This window comes from Erigeron canadensis, chromosome 8, assembly GCF_010389155.1.
Source record: "Erigeron canadensis isolate Cc75 chromosome 8, C_canadensis_v1, whole genome shotgun sequence".
NCBI lineage: Eukaryota > Viridiplantae > Streptophyta > Magnoliopsida > Asterales > Asteraceae > Erigeron > Erigeron canadensis.
In genome coordinates, this window is record NC_057768.1 from 46,942,966 (window position 1) to 46,959,710 (window position 16,745).

A 16,745-nucleotide genomic window follows, 5' to 3' on the forward strand; every position below is an offset into this window, starting at 1 on the left:
TAATTAAAAAAAATCAAACTAATTAACAAAAGGAAAAGATTATGTAATTAAAAAAATCATATTAATTATGCTAGGTTTCGAACGTATGCGCTTAAGAATTAGAGAAAAAAAAGCATTAACAATAGGCTAAATACAACATTTTGTAATATCATTAGCTGTTTATTCATATATATAGTTGAACCAATAAAATTTTGAGACCTGTAAAACAATAAACCCTACTCGTTTACACGAGTTGTACATGATCAAATCCGGCCCTCGGCACATAACTGTGCAAATATGTAGTGGAGATCATTTTTGTTTTGTTTTTGCCCAAATATACAACTTTTATAATTATAAGTTTATAACAATATGTTTTCCCTTGCAAAGTTACAAGGAAGTTGTGAATGACGTATACTTTTTAAAAAAAATAACAGTATGTTTGTAAAAACTAAAAAGTAATGTTTAATAGACATTTGATTCTCAATATAACTTACGATATAACTTATGTACATTTAATTAAAGTAGTAAAGTATGCGTAAGAATTACGAACCATGAAAAATTATACTCGTATACCACTATCTAAATATTAAATTTCACACTTAAAAATAAAATATTTAAAAAATAAACACATTCACAGAGAGTGTTATGTGAGTGGGTGCTCATCTCTCACTTTCAGCATCAGCATCAGCATCATAAAGGTATCTTCAGCTTTCAATACAAAATAAATAAAAAGAAAATTAAAAGGAATAAAAGAAAAAAAGTTGAGTATATAAAAGAGAAATAATTAAGAAACAAAATTGAAATGTATATCATGCATCAAAACATGTACGTTACTTTGTATTTTTCTTACACACGTTATAGGTGGGATAGTAAACAGTGAGACTGTGCAAGTGTGTTGTGTTTATTTAAGGAATCTTACTATAGATTTATTTATTTTAATAATAATTAAAAGGAATCTTTGATATTACTATTCACCCAATTGCTCTTTAATCAAAGTGGTAAAATCTTTTCTCATTTTTCATCACTACCACAGTACCACTAATCTAATCAACTTTTCTTTTTTCTTGTAAATTAATAATAATAGTAGTAATAATTTTTTTGTTTGTGGGTTCTCTTTCATCAAAACTTTTTTTGGTTTGTTGCAGCAAATTTGGAATCTTTATTATTACATTACAACTTCATTCACTGAGAAAATGGCAGTACTGTTGTGAGCTTAATACTTTCTCCCAGGTGTGTGTGTGTTCTATCTTTTTTTATGAAACATTTATGATCAGCTTTTCTACTTTTTTCTTATCCTAAGTTTTGTGTGTGTGTGTTTTTGCATATAAATCTGTTTATGTTTCTTATGGTTATGCTTTGCTAGTTTGCTGTTTTAACTTAAGCTTCTTGTTTTAAGCATTTTTTTTGTTTATTTTTTAAAAGTTTTTATTCCTTAAAAATGTCAAAATTTTTTTTTTTGGTTTAATGCTTGATATTTTAGTGTTCCAGTATTATATAACTAATATATTTATCTATATTTGTAAAAATATTAATCTTGATTTGGGGTTTTTGGCATGGATCTGAAAGTTTGTTTAGTGTACTGTTCATTTATACATATGGCTTTTTGTTTTGGTTTTCTGAAACATATTTATATTCAAGAGTCATGGTTGTTTGATAAAATTTGTTAATGGAACTTTCTGGATTAAAGATAGGATTTTTGTTGTCTGTTTATAGTTGTTTTCCCAGTTTTTTTTTTTGTTGTATTGAAACCTTTTTTTTTTGTGTTACCTAATCTCATGGTATTATCATGTGTTTTTGTGTAGAACCGAGCTTAAAAAAAAAGGAAGATTTGTATATCTGGTATATATAAATCTTTGGTGGGGTTAATAGTATAATGATGTCAAGGTCTTACACTAATCTCTTTGAACTCGCCTCTGGTGAAGCACCATTACCATCATCCAGTTTTAGTAGGGGCGGAAAGAAGCTGTCCCGTGTGGCAACCGTGCCAGGGATATTGTCGGAACTAGATGATGAAGGTTTTAGTTCAGATGCCCCATCATCCGTTACTCAAGATCGGATGATCATTGTAGGAAACCAACTTCCCCTACGGGTCCAGAAACGACCCGATGGAAGTTGGTGCTTTAGTTGGGACGAAGATTCCCTTCTTTTGCAACTTAGGGACGGGTTAGGGGAAGATGTAGAAATCCTTTATATAGGTTGTCTTAGAGAAGACATAGACCCGAAAGATCAAGATGATGTTGCCCAGGATTTGCTTGAAAACTTTAAATGTGTGCCAGCCTTTATACCGCCTGAGCTTTTTAGTAAATTCTATCATGGGTTCTGCAAACAACACTTATGGCCATTGTTTCACTACATGCTTCCGTTATCACCGGACCTTGGAGGTCGGTTCGACCGGTCCCTTTGGCAAGCATACGTCTCGGTTAACAAGATCTTTGCTGATAAAGTAATGGAAGTGATTAGTCCAGATGATGATTTTGTTTGGGTACATGACTACCATTTGATGGTTCTACCTACTTTTCTAAGAAAAAGATTTAATAGGGTGAAGCTCGGGTTCTTTCTGCATAGCCCGTTTCCATCCTCCGAGATATACCGAACCCTTCCTATAAGAGACGAGCTTTTACGCGCACTTCTCAATTCCGACCTTATTGGATTCCATACTTTTGATTACGCGAGACATTTTCTTTCATGTTGTAGTAGGATGCTTGGTTTATCGTATCAATCTAAACGGGGTTATATCGGGCTCGAGTATTATGGCCGTACGGTAAGCATCAAGATTTTACCCGTCGGAATTCATTTGAAGCAACTTCGAAATGTTCTTGATCTACCTGAAACCAAGTCAAAAGTTGCAGAGTTAAGAGATCAATTTCAAGGTCAAACTGTGTTACTTGGTGTTGATGATATGGACATCTTCAAAGGTATAAGCTTGAAACTTTTAGCGTTCGAGAATTTGCTGACTCAACATCCTGAAAAAAGGGGTAAGGTGGTCTTGGTCCAAATTGCAAATCCTGCTAGAGGTCGAGGGAGGGACGTTCTTGAGGTCCAATCAGAGACTCATACAACCAGGGAAAGGATTAATAGGAAATTTGGTCGGCAGGGTTACGTGCCTGTAATCTTGATTGATAGCCCGCTTCAGTTTTACGAGAGGATTGCTTATTATGTGATTTCCGAGTGTTGTCTTGTCACTGCTGTAAGAGACGGGATGAATCTGATACCGTATGAATATATTATATGTAGACAAGGAAATGATAAGCTTGACGAAACTTTAAGGCTAGACCCGTCACTTCCCAAAAAGAGTATGTTAGTTGTCTCTGAATTCATCGGATGCTCACCATCTCTAAGTGGCGCCATCCGTGTCAACCCATGGAATACTGACTCAGTGGCTGAAGCTATGGATTCAGCACTGGTTTTTTCTGAAGCTGAAAAACAAATGAGGCATGAAAAACATTATAGATATGTTAGCACCCATGATGTTGCATACTGGGCTCGTAGCTTTTGGCAAGATCTAGAGAGATCATGCAGGGATCATGTGAGGAGAAGATGTTGGGGTATTGGGTTTGGATTAGGGTTCCGTGTGGTTGCATTGGATCCAAATTTCCGGAAGCTTTCGGTCGAGCATATTGTTTCAGCTTACAAACGGACCAAAAAACGTGCCATTTTGGTGGATTATGATGGGACTATGACACTGCAGAGTTCAATCAGCACCAGCCCAAGTTCAGAAGTTATAGGAATAGTGAATAGTTTGTGTCGAGACCCGAAAAATGTTGTTTTTATCGTTAGTGGGAAGGATAGAGTCACGTTGACCGAATGGTTTTCACCGTGTGAAAAATTGGGAGTTGCAGCTGAGCATGGTTACTTCCTAAGGTTCCAGCTCTTTACATTTGATTGTCTTTTGTAAATGTGTCAATCTCGACCCATTTACTTTTCAGTTGATGATCCTGGGTTATGCTATATTCATAATGGGTCAAACGGGTAAAACATATATTTTTATAGGAATTAGGTCAAATGTCTTACACAAAACCAGATTATAATTTCAAAATTAGAGCTTCTGTAATGATATATGACATGCCTGGGACCCAACCCAGCACACCCATCGTTCCATCTCTAGAGTTTGGTTCTATAGTACGTTCTAAATTGACCAATTGACATTTCTTTCAATAAAATTTCCTGTTGTGACCTGTTACCTAGCATGGCCGCTATGGCACCTCTAGTCTCTAGAGCTCCCTCTAACAGCTTATTCAAACTTTACCACTAACCTTTTCTAATTATAAAGTTATCCAAGGTTTTGTTTTCATAAACTGAACTTTTCCATGGGCAGGGAAAATAAGGATGCAGAGTGGGAAACTTGTGTTGCGGTACCAGATTTCTACTGGAAACAGATTGCAGAGCCGGTGATGAAGTTGTACACGGAAACAACAGATGGGTCAACCATTGAAACCAAAGAGAGTGGACTTGTTTGGAATTATCAATATGCCGATCCAGACTTTGGATCGTGTCAAGCTAAGGAGCTTTTGGACCATTTGGAAAGTGTTCTTGCTAACGAACCCGTTACAGTCAAGAGTGGGCAAAACATCGTTGAAGTTAAACCACAAGTTAGAACTCTCTTGCCTTTTCCCTTTTGTAGTTAATAGTATATATATTTTGCCATTTATTGTGTCTGTTTACAGCATGGAGTATAAATTTGCTACAAGTGTTGTGACAATCTGACCCGGCACGTTTTGAAACATGCTGAAGTTATCCATTTTGACATGTTACCTGGCTATCCTTTTCTGTGCCTGTAGTAAGACTTATCGACTTTTGGATAAAAGTTACTATCGATTGATAGTCATACACGTTGCCATTTTATAAAGGATAAATTAGAAAACATATTGGGAATTTAATGTCAAATGGATGTGATTTATTGCAATTTCAAAAAACACTTGACTATCTGATGTGTAACTTGAGCATAAGTTTAATGAAGTTGAAAATGTTGTCTAACAAGTTTGAAATTTTATTAGTTTATTTGGCGTCAAAAGTCAAAGTAAAAACATTCTTATTCATTCTTGTTCATTAGGGGATCAACAAAGGGCTTGTTGCAGACCGTCTTTTGACAACAATGCAACAAAAAGGAATGGTACCGGATTTCGTTCTTTGCATAGGGGATGACCGGTCAGACGAGGACATGTTTGAAGCACTCACAAGAGCAATGACAGGCCCTTCTCTTTCACCAGTAGCAGAAGTCTTTGCTTGCACTGTTGGCAGAAAGCCAAGCAAAGCCAGATACTTTCTTGAAGACACAACTGAAATCCTGAGAATGCTGCAAGGCCTTGCTACCGTGTCTGAGCTGCATTCGCTAAAAAACGTAACTAAAGCTGTTCAAAAAGTATCCATCGAGTAGAAAGAACTTACAGAAGTGCTATTCTTCGTGTTCATGGTAGTTAGGTTGCTTGTGAATAATCACCGTTCTCCGAATTCATCATTATTGGAGAAGATTAGTTTCCATGTCTAGAAGATCTTTGGTGCTTTATGTGAAATTATTGTTATAGAGAGTATTGTAGTTGGTAGTTTGAACTCAAACAAATAAGTTGACTTCTGTTGCAACAGGTCAAACTTTTAAGGATATATCATATATGTATCATTTGCTTGAAATATGATCAACCTTTGGTCTATTTTCCCCTCGGTTAACCTTTACTATAGTAAGTAAGAAAAGAAGAAACATGTGATTACAAGAAAATGTGGTATCTGTTCGAGAACAGAATACAAAATATTCGATAAGATATATATTGTTTTTCTCAAACTATGTTAACATAAAAATTTTAATGCTATTATTCCATTAGCATATTATGAAAGACCTAAGAATCGACCACTACAATACACTAAATATTTTTGAAGGTTGTGAATTTGGTGCATCAAGTTCAATTTTTGCTTGTGCATTCACATTGATTGATTAGAAAAACACTTTTAGGACATCCACACATTCTGTCCCTTTTTTGTGTGTGTGTGTGTGTGGCTTTTTTCCCTTCATTCTTTCCATTTTTTTGGTGTTCTCTAAAAACTAAACCGTCTGAGACCTTTAACACATACACTCAAATCATGTAAACGTCTTAATAGCAAATTGGGATTTCGCCATGGCCTCACAAACATTGAGCAAACCAAAAGGACTTTGATCCTTAAACCTCCCACTTTTTTGTAAAAACTACTAGGTTCATAACTAAATTAGCATCCCTTTGGGGTAGTCATAAACTTGCAACATTGGTGAATTCATTTGGAAAGTGGCATACAATATGACTTAGCCACCTACAAACCTACATTCTAAAGATTAATGTCTTCGAAGTGTTTGCAATTTGATGGTGCACAATTAAAAAGTGCCAACCGCAGATCTTACCGTATCCTATAAAATAATGATTGACTCAAATCACTTTCTGTAAGGAAATGGGTTCATCAACTGGTTAAAATGGGACCCCAACTCAGATTGATCGGACCTTATCTTTAGTGATTTTTACTGGAGATTAGAGGGATGAGCCAGGCCAAGGCAGCAGTGCAACACCAAGGCGACTCTAAGGATCCCAATAGCAACCTATTGATACGGATCCTTCCCATAAAAAATAAGATTAATATCGAGTGAGCCGATGGCTCACATATCAAATATTATACTGATAAGAACAGATACTACACTTGATCTTAGCCAAAAGGCCGAGAAAGGTATGCCTTGAACTCCCTTAGGCCCTTTGCTTTTATAACCATCTTCCTCTTCCTACTTTACTTCCTCTCCCTTAGGCCCTTTGCTTTTATACACAACATTCAGTTGCAGCATCCTTTTTTTCACACAGGACCAATATAATCATCACTTATGTTTTAAATTGAACTTCGAAACAAGATAACAGATTGGGTCGCTTACAAAATCTTATCAAACTTTTGAAATCCAATTTCCAAAATCATTAACCAAATAATTGTAATGGAAATGATATTCATTACTTCATGACCATAAAACCAAACACGACTTTTTCCATAGTTATGTATCCTGTTTGGGTTATTAAAGAATCTACTTTGCAAAAGGAAATGATAATTTACATAATTAAGTCGACAAATACTATACTTTGTTACTTCGAATTTTCATATAAAGAGTAGTAATGTTGAAAGTTGAAACCCTGGAATGAAACTACCTCTTGTCAAGTGAATAACTTGTTAGACAATTCTAATGTGCTTTTTAAACCGATACGTCGATTCACCCACACTTCCATTCCTTGTAGAGGAAGGCCAACTGCTTGCTGGCTGGGAGCTGTATGAGCGGTAACGTCCACGTACGGCTCCGTGAGAAGGGCGGTGGACAGAAATGGCCTTGTTGTACCTTACTCTCGTCTTCAATGGGGTCTGCTCTTTTATTTTTGGGGGAGTGACGTGTGAATTAACACGTTCATATTGTTGTCTCAAAAATATGTTGCCCTTGTGTAAATAGTTACAAACCATCATACCATCACACGACACCCCGTCAATGTGGTACCCTCACACCACACTATCAATCTTGGGCCAACATACCGAACTGGCTACCCAAAAATAGTACGAGTATTCAATTGTATGCTGATTTTAAAACTGGTTTATATATATATATATATAATGGAGAAAAGTGGATGCCTAAAAAGAATGTCAACATATATTGATTCTCCAGATCTTACATTGGACGGGTAGAGGCAAAAAAAAAAAAAAAAAAAAAAAAAAAAGAAAAAAGAAGAAAAGAAATTTCATTCAAATTGTTTTAATTAAGGTCGAAAGTACACCAAAATCATGAAATTTCAATGCATACAATCTAGGTTTTGCTACCTTTAAACAGGACTCCACCAAAAGCTAAAGATTACAATTTTTTGTTAAAGTGAAACTTTTGAACATGTGTAATATTTGTTATATATACACACTAAATAATTTGCACTAGAATTTCCTAGAAACAAAACTATATAAGAACCAATGTAAAGGGTTTTCATTTTTCTTTGTGTATATAAACTGATTTAGTAGAACAAATGCTCTTGAAGGTTGAGACATCCAACGCCAACACAGCAAAACAGGCCTCAGTTATGGTTCCTAGTTCCTACAGAACATAGCAATAAACGACCCATTCCCAGGACATATGTGATCATGTAAAACATCTTTTGTAAAGCCTTTCTCGAATTGAAGGACCCTTACGCTTGTTCTTTGTTTGTCCAGTCCTGCATATACAAGGATAGAAATGTCACAAAAACTGGCATTCTAACCAGAAAATCAAGGGTACTTGAGTTAGTATTTGTTCTAATAACTATTAAGCACTGCGTTGGTTTTGTATAGTATTGTATACAATGTGATTATCCTCGGATTGCGTAACTTTTACACATGATATATTATGCTTCCCATGTAAAGCAATCACCCATCACATATCTTAAATTTTTTCAACTCAGGCAAACCGAGAGAAGCTTATACACCAAAATCAATACCATCAATATCTTTGAATGTAATCCAAAGGGAAACTAATAATATTGAAACAAAACTTTAAGTAAAAAGGAATATATCGCACTTATTGTAACAGAACGTAGACCGGACAATATGCACTTACTTGGACTGTGATTTTATAACCCTTTGAATGGGAATTTTGCGATTCCATTTATATACAACTCAGCAACATAAAGAGCATTTCCAAGATTGACAAAGATCTATTAGTCCATCTTAATTGCTTTTATATATGCTTGCTTCAACCGCCAATTGGAGCATTGGGCGGGTAAGGTAATGGACTAATGGGTCAAGTGCCAGCTCAATGGAGATTCCATTTTGAAGCCAACATACCCTAGTACATTGCACTTAATTTACTTACGAAACTAAGAGTAGATCCATTAGCGGTTGAATACTAACAAGGACTTTCTTGTTAGTATGATACCATCCATGGGAGTCCCATGTTGTATTGTGTACTTTGTTTTGTTACAAATTACTTAAACTATTAACCGGGGATAACCCTCTACCGGAAAAAGGTACACGTAATATCTAATGAAGGGTTAAAACAAATGGGTCAGCCCATAAAACATTTTTCGTTCATTTCTTCAGACTTCCATATTTAATTAATGTGGTGTAAGTTAGTATAAGAAAGATGCATGGCATTAAAAATGCACATTGGGTGCTTCTTACCCATTTCCATTTCATCCAAAAATGTTTGAACCTACCATTTAACAAGTTGATTTTTTTAAAAGACAGCTTGGAAGTTAAAATTACCACCTTAACTCGATTGTTAGTTGGGTGCTTAAAAATCCCTGATGTGAATGAGGACTATAAGCAAACCATATACACAAACCTGGACTTATGATTAACCACCCCTGTAGCTCCTGACATGGAACTCTTGGATCCATCTAGGCAAAGGGCATGAGCTTTTTGAAGTGCTATCTCATCTGCATCATCCTCCAGTATTTCCAAACCTACTACATCGTCACCAGCCCTCAACACCTATCACGGAAGTAAAATAAGTACCTTAAAACACCCATGCTCTAAGTAAGTTGAGAACGTCTGTATGACTAGAAAGGAAGAAGTAAAACCTTTCGAAGAAGTGAGAGTTGATCCTCCAGACGATGATAGCTCAGCTTTGCCCCTATGTTTGGTGGAGGCAAGCTCGTTATCACCTGTTTATTACAAAGGATAAGAGGAGGAAGCAACAAAACTAAAAACATATGATTTACTTTTATTGTCATCTTGTGAGTCCTAGTTATGTCAGGCCAGTAGCAAATTACCTTAAAACTATAACCTTGATCGATCAAAAATTGCTGCTTCTTAGTGGAGTAGTACATTTCCTGCATTGCAAAAAAAATAAAATAAAATAAAAAATACCAACTTGAGCCTATGCCTTCAGAGATCATAACAACTAGGTTTGGGCAACAAAAAAAAGAAATAGGACAGGACATTCACCAATTTGACATATTTATTCTTCATACTCCATTTAAGAATTATGGTGATAGTTTTGGAAACTCAACATGTGTTAATACTAACTGTGATGAATCAATACAGCATTTGAATGTTCTTTTCAATCACATATGAAGCATCTGTCAAATTGGTGACCAACTAATGATTGTCTGTCTTTGTTAGCCAATTATTTACAGCATTACCAGTGTGTCTGTGGATACTAGGGAGTAGAAGAAGGCGTTATATTCCTCTTTTCCTCCTGCCATTCTATCCTGGAGTTTACCCTATACTCAATGACAACATTAAGAAGGTCAACATGTGGATCATCATGACAGATAAAGGTGCACTTCATGCGCATCATAAAAGTATAAGAAAAGTAGAGAGCCAAACCAGATATTACCTTTGGCCTCAGAATACGCCCTAGCCGTTGGGCTTCTTGACGTCTTGAACCAGCATGAGAGGAAATTTGAATGATTACATTTGCTTCGGGGATGTCAATTGATTTATCACCCACCTACGAGTACACAAGTTATTATTTCAAACATTAAATACTAAGTACTAAAGTTACAACCAAAAAGAATACCAGAAGGGAACTTTAGCCTCTAGGAAACATACTTTGGAAAGAAAAACAGTGTTAACTTTCTTGCCAGTCTTGAAAGCCTTTAGTATCATTGTCCTTTCATCATGGCTGTACATAAAATATTATATACTTCACACTTGAACACATGCAAGGCAAAGAAAGGTTGTTTTAGAAACTCTAAATCATAATGCACCTTGTGGCACCATAAATCATAGGTTTGCCAAGTTTGATTGCATATTCCCTGAGTGCGAAAATATTGTCAGCAAAAACAATTATCTTATCTCCACGCTCATGTTCATGGTATCGTATTAGAAACTCGCAGGCTCTAAACTTGTTTGGGTTCATCACATACAGTGCCTGTAAAGCATACACAATTTTCAGATATCGGTTTCATAATTAAGGAAGTCATAAAATATCTTTTAATGTTACAAAGCTAAGAGCATAGCCAGTTTCTGAACCATCATACCTGTTTCTTCTTAGAATTTTCATCCTTTAAGTATTCAGCATAAAACTCTTTCGTCATTGGACACCACACTTCAGCGCATTGTACATTTGCAATAAATCCCCTCTTGACCAAATCTAACCAGTTTGCCTCATACAACTTGGGACCAATAAGAAAGTTCAGATCTGTAATCTTTTCATCCTCTCTAACAAGTGTGGCTAAAAAATTAAAAAATTCCATCTCAGAAAAAGGAAATGTTTAAGGATCCCACACTACATATTAGTGTAATACTATGATTAGAAGCATACCAGTAAGCCCAAGCTTGCAATGAGATTTAGTGTTGCAAATGACCTTACGAAACATGCTTGCAGGAACCACGTGCACCTGAAAAAAGGTCACACAAAGGTAATGGACCAATTTCACATAATTAAGGTGAAAACTTATGTTTTACCTCGTCCATGAGTAGCAAACCCCATTCTCTATTACTGATCTCCTTGAAGAACTTTGCAGACCTCTCTGATCGATTACCTTTAAAAGCAACCATGTTATATGTGGTCACCACAACTCCAGCATTCTTACGAAACCATTCTTTGCTATCAGATGTAAATTGGCATAGATTTTCATCTCGGATGTTTGACCACAACTTGAACTGAAAAGCCCACTGTTCCACGGATACAGCATTTGTTGCCAAACATAGGCAACTTTTCTTTATCTGGCAGGCAGCAGAAACGCCTACTAAAGACTTTCCAGCACCACATGGTAAGACAATGATGCCAGATCTTGCTCTACCTGAAATTTGGGAAATAGTCAAGTGGTTTAAAAAATTCAGAAAGTCTATACAATGTTACAAAAAATATTATTCAAAGATCCTAGTGTTAATGCAAAAACACTAAAACAAAAATTGAAAAGGCAAGGGCAATAGCAGGACATTTATTACCATTTGCAAACATCTTACTAAGACTGTTTGCTTGATAAGGCCTTGGTTTAACTTGAGGCTTTAATTCAATCTCAAGGTCAGGATTGATCTGCAGTGTGAAAATAAGAAAAAATCAGTGATAGAAAATGACCACAAATTCTACAATCAATATAATCTGAATGAAAAGTTGTGTACATATAAATTAAAATCTCACTGTACCATTACGGAAATCATACTCCTCCAACATGGGATAGTTAAGATGATTTGGCAAGCATCTCTGCTTTACAACTTCAACCTATTCAATGAAATTCTTTTAAACAAAAATGTTCTCAATGGAAAATCATGTCAGTAACGACCCGCTAAGATTACGTCCATCTTGATTGCATACAATATATTCTACAGTTCGCAAGACACTTATGAAGGCTCAAAAATTTCAAGAGACACCTAGAATCCCATAGATACCTCTAAAAGACTCCACGCCATTTCATGAATAGAAGAGTGTGGAAGGATATCGGAAACTCCTTGTAAATATCAAGATAATTTACTTCAAGTTTAAAGAATGTTCCTTGGAGTAGTATAAATAGGTATTTGCCTTATTTGGCACAACACGCCTCAAAGGCTCAAATACACATTCTCATCTGGAAAAAACTCTCAGGTAATCTAATAGTTTTCCTACATTACTTCTTCATTTTTGTACTCTGATTTGTAAGCTTGAATGGTTGGTTGTTTGTGAATAAGGCTTATTTGGTCGAGACTAAAGCCACAGGTCAGCTTATCGAGATAAGTCCGTGGCACTAAATTCCATACAATATAGGATACAGTTAAAATGACCAATTTTACAGCCTAAACACATGCTCTTGGAAGATGGGTCAAAGTGCCCAAGTTATTGAAATGGAAATGATACCTGAGCAGGATCAATTTCAAAGGCACGAATTGTTTTTTCTTCAGTTACAGCGGCCAACTGCGCTTCGTTTAGCACCTCGTTGTGTGTGCTTTTGATTTCCCCAATTGTTTCACCAACAGTGATTCCATTACCTCCCTAAATGAAAAATAGGACAAAGATAGAATATACTGTAAGTAATATTGAAGGAAAACACTTTTAAACTGTGAATGTAATTTTGGGAAAGACAGGGTAACACGAAACTTGTTGCTAATATCTTTAACACGAGCACTATGGTGCAAATAATCACGAAAGCTTCAAACTAAACACATATAGAAAAATGAACATTAAGTCACCTGTGGTTTTTATTGATTTCTTTTGTTATTGAAACACACTATTATATACCAAGAGTATAAATATGATCCAATGAAACAGCTCTTGAAGTTTTATCATTAAAAACATCAATAAATCATGTTATTACCTACATTAACACAATCCTCGAACAATAACCACATGACACAAGAATTATAATAAATGCCAAACCTCACTGGAGATTCTTGCTCGAGATATCACTTTATCATTTAACAATATCTTCATTACCTATAAATCGATAAACATAAAGAGATAGTGTAAGGAACTGATAAGTGAATTATGAAAATCGTTAACGCATATGGAATATATATATGAGCAATCTTGCCTCAGGAAAAGGAGATTCAATTAGGTAACGATTCTTCTTCAACACAAGCTTTACTTTGCCACAATTGGCCGTGGATGCGCGGATAAAATCGATCACCTCTTTAGGGAGCTTGATCTTGGATAGGTTGTTCAAAACTGATATGATGTCTTCGGTTGCCAGTCCAGCCGATACAGCCGCATAAAGTGAGTGGGGAGTGAGGTTGTATTCATGTATTAATTCCGTCCTACCAGTAAAAAGACCCCAAAGCCCGGTCTCAAACTTAATGTATAAATTGTTATATTTAGTACTAACTAACAGGGATGAATAAATATATGTATTACCTGCAGACAGGTTCGGCAGTAGCAATTAGGAAATCAGAAGCTTGTTTATAAAATGGTGAGAAGGCCTCAAGAAAGATTCTCCCGTCTGTGCAAGTCCATAACGGACGATTGGCATGGTCTGCTTTAAGTTCCAATTCTGTCAAGGAAGAGCCTTTGGCTTCTATCTGCAAAACCAAGAGTTATATGGTTATGAATATTTGATAACGTGATACGTGCTAGCTCAAAGACTAGCTCATATGTACTAACAAATCTTCAAATTAAGCAATATATCAATAGCTATCTATCACAATTATCTGACGCATAAAGTGGATCCCCATTCCGTTTTTAAGATTAAGTAATACAAATATATGAAATTAATTGTCAAATAACCCTTTATTTCTAAATCGACCGAGTAAAAAAGAAGTGACACATCACTCCTCTTCTTTACCACTGCCACCAAGTGCTAACTAGACCACCCGCTATTACGAGATTTTTAATTTCCAAATTTTGATATTTAACTATTTAAGTTTCACGACACTGGTCTTAATGATGTGATTAAAACTTATATGGCACCACATTAGCAAAAGATATTTGTTACGTGTTGTGACCAAATACGTACAATTGCAATGAATTGATACATAATAAAACAGAGGTTTTGAGTGTTAAATATATACGATAGAACAACGGGACAAGTTTTCATTACTTGTTCATTATATTTAACCTATAAAAAATAAATTAAAAACTAATTTCAATTGACTAAAGCTCTCCGACATGTAACACTATTCTAGTTTTACTTTTATATTACTAATTAACATACATCTAACGGAAGAACAAGAATTGTCAGACCCACCCTAGTTGAAGTAACCTAATGCCTAGTAATAACATGATGATAAATTGAAAATAACAAGTTACAGACAGATATTATTAGTCGTAGTACTTTACCTTTTCGTGCGTGCGCACGTTGACATTGGCAGATGATGGTTAAATTTGTGCTTCTTGTTAGGTCTACAACTTTCCACACCTGTTAAAATACATACATACAATTTAAGTTACATTGGAAATCATTAATTTATCAATCGTGTATACATCCGTACGTTAAAAATATATATATATATATATATATATATAGTTAATTGATTAATATTGTTGAAAATTAAAGTAAAGATATTATATTACATCACAATATAAAAATATATATATAGAAATTATTATCATCATATATTTATACCGTGTCCCATGATCGATTCTCTCGTGTTTAAATTTTCTGGTGGAAGTACCCAGTCCTCGGGGTTTTTTGAAAATAAAGAGTTGGAGGGAGTCGATGCAATATTTATAGTGTGCGGTTACTATGATTTCGGGTTCGGGTCGATTCGCAATATGGCGGTGAATGACTTTTAGTTAAGTTTTTTTTTTTTTTTTCCTTTCTAAAGCATCAAATTGATATTATTTAAACTTTTAAAGTAATGATAATACTAATTTTGTTAATGAAAACACATTATAAATTATTTAAGTGTGTTAAAATTTATACTTTGTTAAACGAGTGGTTTTTAATATATAAATTGTTAATTTTTATGCATGTAATTATTTATTAATGACAAAACCATTTCCTTAATAATAATAATAACTTGTTGTTCAAAATAATAATAATAATAACTAGTGTTATACCCGGCCATTGGCCAGGGATAATCAAATGTTTGGAAATAAAAACCCAAAAGGAATATACTAAAACCAAAAAAATAAAAAAGAGAACAAAAAAACAAAAGAGAATACGAATACTAAATGAAAAAGTTAAAAAAAAACCCAAATATTACATGTGAAAAAGGTATAAAAACCAAATGTTTAAAAATAAAAACGAATATATAATGCAACAAAAGAAAAAGAGGAAAATAAATAAGATAAAAAAACAAAATATATAACATTTTAAATAAAAATATAGCATTTTTAAAAGTCATAAAAGAACAAAGTGTAAAGTGCAAAAAAAGATATAGAAAAAATGTTTTAAAAAAAAATTATGTAAGGTCAAGGGTAAGGATGAAAGTACAAAATCCAAAAGGAAAAACTAGAAGGAGGGAAAGGATTTGAATCCAAAACATCTTATCCCACGAGCTAAGAGACAAACCACTTTACCAAGCATCAACTTTGATTTTTACCTTCCAATATCAAAAGATAACTTGCTTAATATCAACTCTTTGTCTTTTCTTAATTAAGTTATTAAAAATGCGACTAAATTAATTTTCATACTAATGATATCCATCCATCATTAAGATAAGAAAAATGATATATTTTTTTAATTCTTTTAAAGATTCTCTTAAAATGACATGTGGATTACACTAATTCTCCTTTTTGACATTAAATTTTGATTTTATTACATGTTATAATAATGATTTTAGAGAAAATTACATTTTTGGTCTCTCAACTTGACAAGATTCACAATTATTGTCCTTAAGTGAATTAATTACAAAAAACCCCGGATGTTGGTCAGTTTTTTCAATTTACACTCCGTTACCAGACGGCGTCTATTTTGTCCGTTAAGTGAAGGGCGAATTCGTCATTCATCGTCTTCTTTTTCATCTTCTCTTTCTTTTTCACATTCTTTTAATAGATATATATCTATCTATATATTTGTATCATTGTATGCATATATACCTATAGACCTAACAAAACAGATTTAGATCAAAACAGATCAACACCTCCATCTCCTATTTATCTCCCATATCAAAATCAATATATATATATATATATATATAGGATAACACTCCGGTGAGAACATAGTGCATAACTAATTATCATTATCCGTCAAAATCGAAAAAATCATGTTTTTTGTTTTATGCATCCATCTTGGATGCATATTCATCAAAATGATGCATTAGGTTACTTCAACTATACATCTATATTGGCTACATCTCTTCTTGTTTACACTCTGATCTATCATCGATTCACCATCACCAACTTACCACTATCATCGGAAAAGTAAGGAGTGATAAATACAACTGTAAAATGCGGTGGGGGTTTGTGATGTTTTTCTCTGAAAGTTGCAACAGTAAAATGCGGTGGTGGTGGTGGTGGCTTTTTC

At 34.5% G+C, this 16,745-nt stretch overlaps 2 protein-coding genes, 1 long non-coding RNA gene and 1 other non-coding gene across 4 annotated transcripts; 2 read left to right on the top strand and 2 right to left on the bottom strand.

Annotated features, from left to right (window-relative positions):
• Positions 1–888: 888 nt before the first annotated feature.
• Positions 889–5,624, top strand: LOC122580211 (alpha,alpha-trehalose-phosphate synthase [UDP-forming] 5). Its single transcript, XM_043752489.1, has 5 exons — positions 889–977; positions 1,125–1,209; positions 1,782–3,840; positions 4,295–4,568; positions 5,030–5,624. The coding sequence occupies exons 3-5, from the start codon at positions 1,853–1,855 to the stop codon at positions 5,351–5,353; spliced, it is 2,586 nt and encodes an 861-aa protein (XP_043608424.1). The 5' UTR covers positions 889–977; positions 1,125–1,209; positions 1,782–1,852; the 3' UTR covers positions 5,354–5,624.
• A 666-nt stretch (positions 5,625–6,290) lies between these two features.
• Positions 6,291–7,313, top strand: LOC122580213. Its single transcript, XR_006320758.1, has 2 exons — positions 6,291–6,657; positions 7,206–7,313. It is a non-coding gene; the product is annotated as an uncharacterized LOC122580213 (long non-coding RNA).
• Positions 6,468–6,661, bottom strand: LOC122580712. Its single transcript, XR_006320857.1, has one exon. It is a non-coding gene; the product is annotated as a U2 spliceosomal RNA (small nuclear RNA).
• A 367-nt stretch (positions 7,314–7,680) lies between the features above and the next one.
• LOC122611002 (general transcription and DNA repair factor IIH helicase subunit XPB1-like) lies at positions 7,681–14,010 on the bottom strand. The gene is made up of 18 exons (XM_043783953.1): positions 13,981–14,010; positions 13,694–13,857; positions 13,374–13,596; positions 13,220–13,276; positions 12,701–12,835; positions 12,011–12,091; positions 11,818–11,905; positions 11,332–11,669; positions 11,189–11,264; positions 10,905–11,098; positions 10,632–10,795; positions 10,474–10,546; positions 10,259–10,372; positions 10,062–10,142; positions 9,690–9,749; positions 9,498–9,581; positions 9,260–9,408; positions 7,681–8,153 (listed from the first exon to the last, which is right to left on the bottom strand). The coding sequence occupies exons 1-18, from the start codon at positions 14,008–14,010 to the stop codon at positions 8,081–8,083; spliced, it is 2,184 nt and encodes a 727-aa protein (XP_043639888.1). The 3' UTR covers positions 7,681–8,080.
• Between the last annotated feature and the right edge of the window lie 2,735 nt (positions 14,011–16,745).

Coding starts and splice junctions, on each gene's coding strand:
- LOC122580211 (XM_043752489.1), top strand. CDS start 1,853: ATGATGTCAAGGTCTTACACTAATCTCTTTGAACTCGCCTCTGGTGAA. Junction 3,841..4,294: donor GAGCATGGTTACTTCCTAAG/GTTCCAGCTCTT, acceptor TTCCATGGGCAG/GGAAAATAAGGATGCAGAGT. Junction 4,569..5,029: donor TCGTTGAAGTTAAACCACAA/GTTAGAACTCTC, acceptor CTTGTTCATTAG/GGGATCAACAAAGGGCTTGT.
- LOC122611002 (XM_043783953.1), bottom strand. CDS start 14,010: ATGGGGATCCACTTTATGCGTCAGATAATT. Junction 13,597..13,693: donor ACTGCCGAACCTGTCTGCAG/GTAATACATATA, acceptor TTTTACTGGTAG/GACGGAATTAATACATGAAT. Junction 11,099..11,188: donor TTGCAAGCTTGGGCTTACTG/GTATGCTTCTAA, acceptor TTAATTTTTTAG/CCACACTTGTTAGAGAGGAT.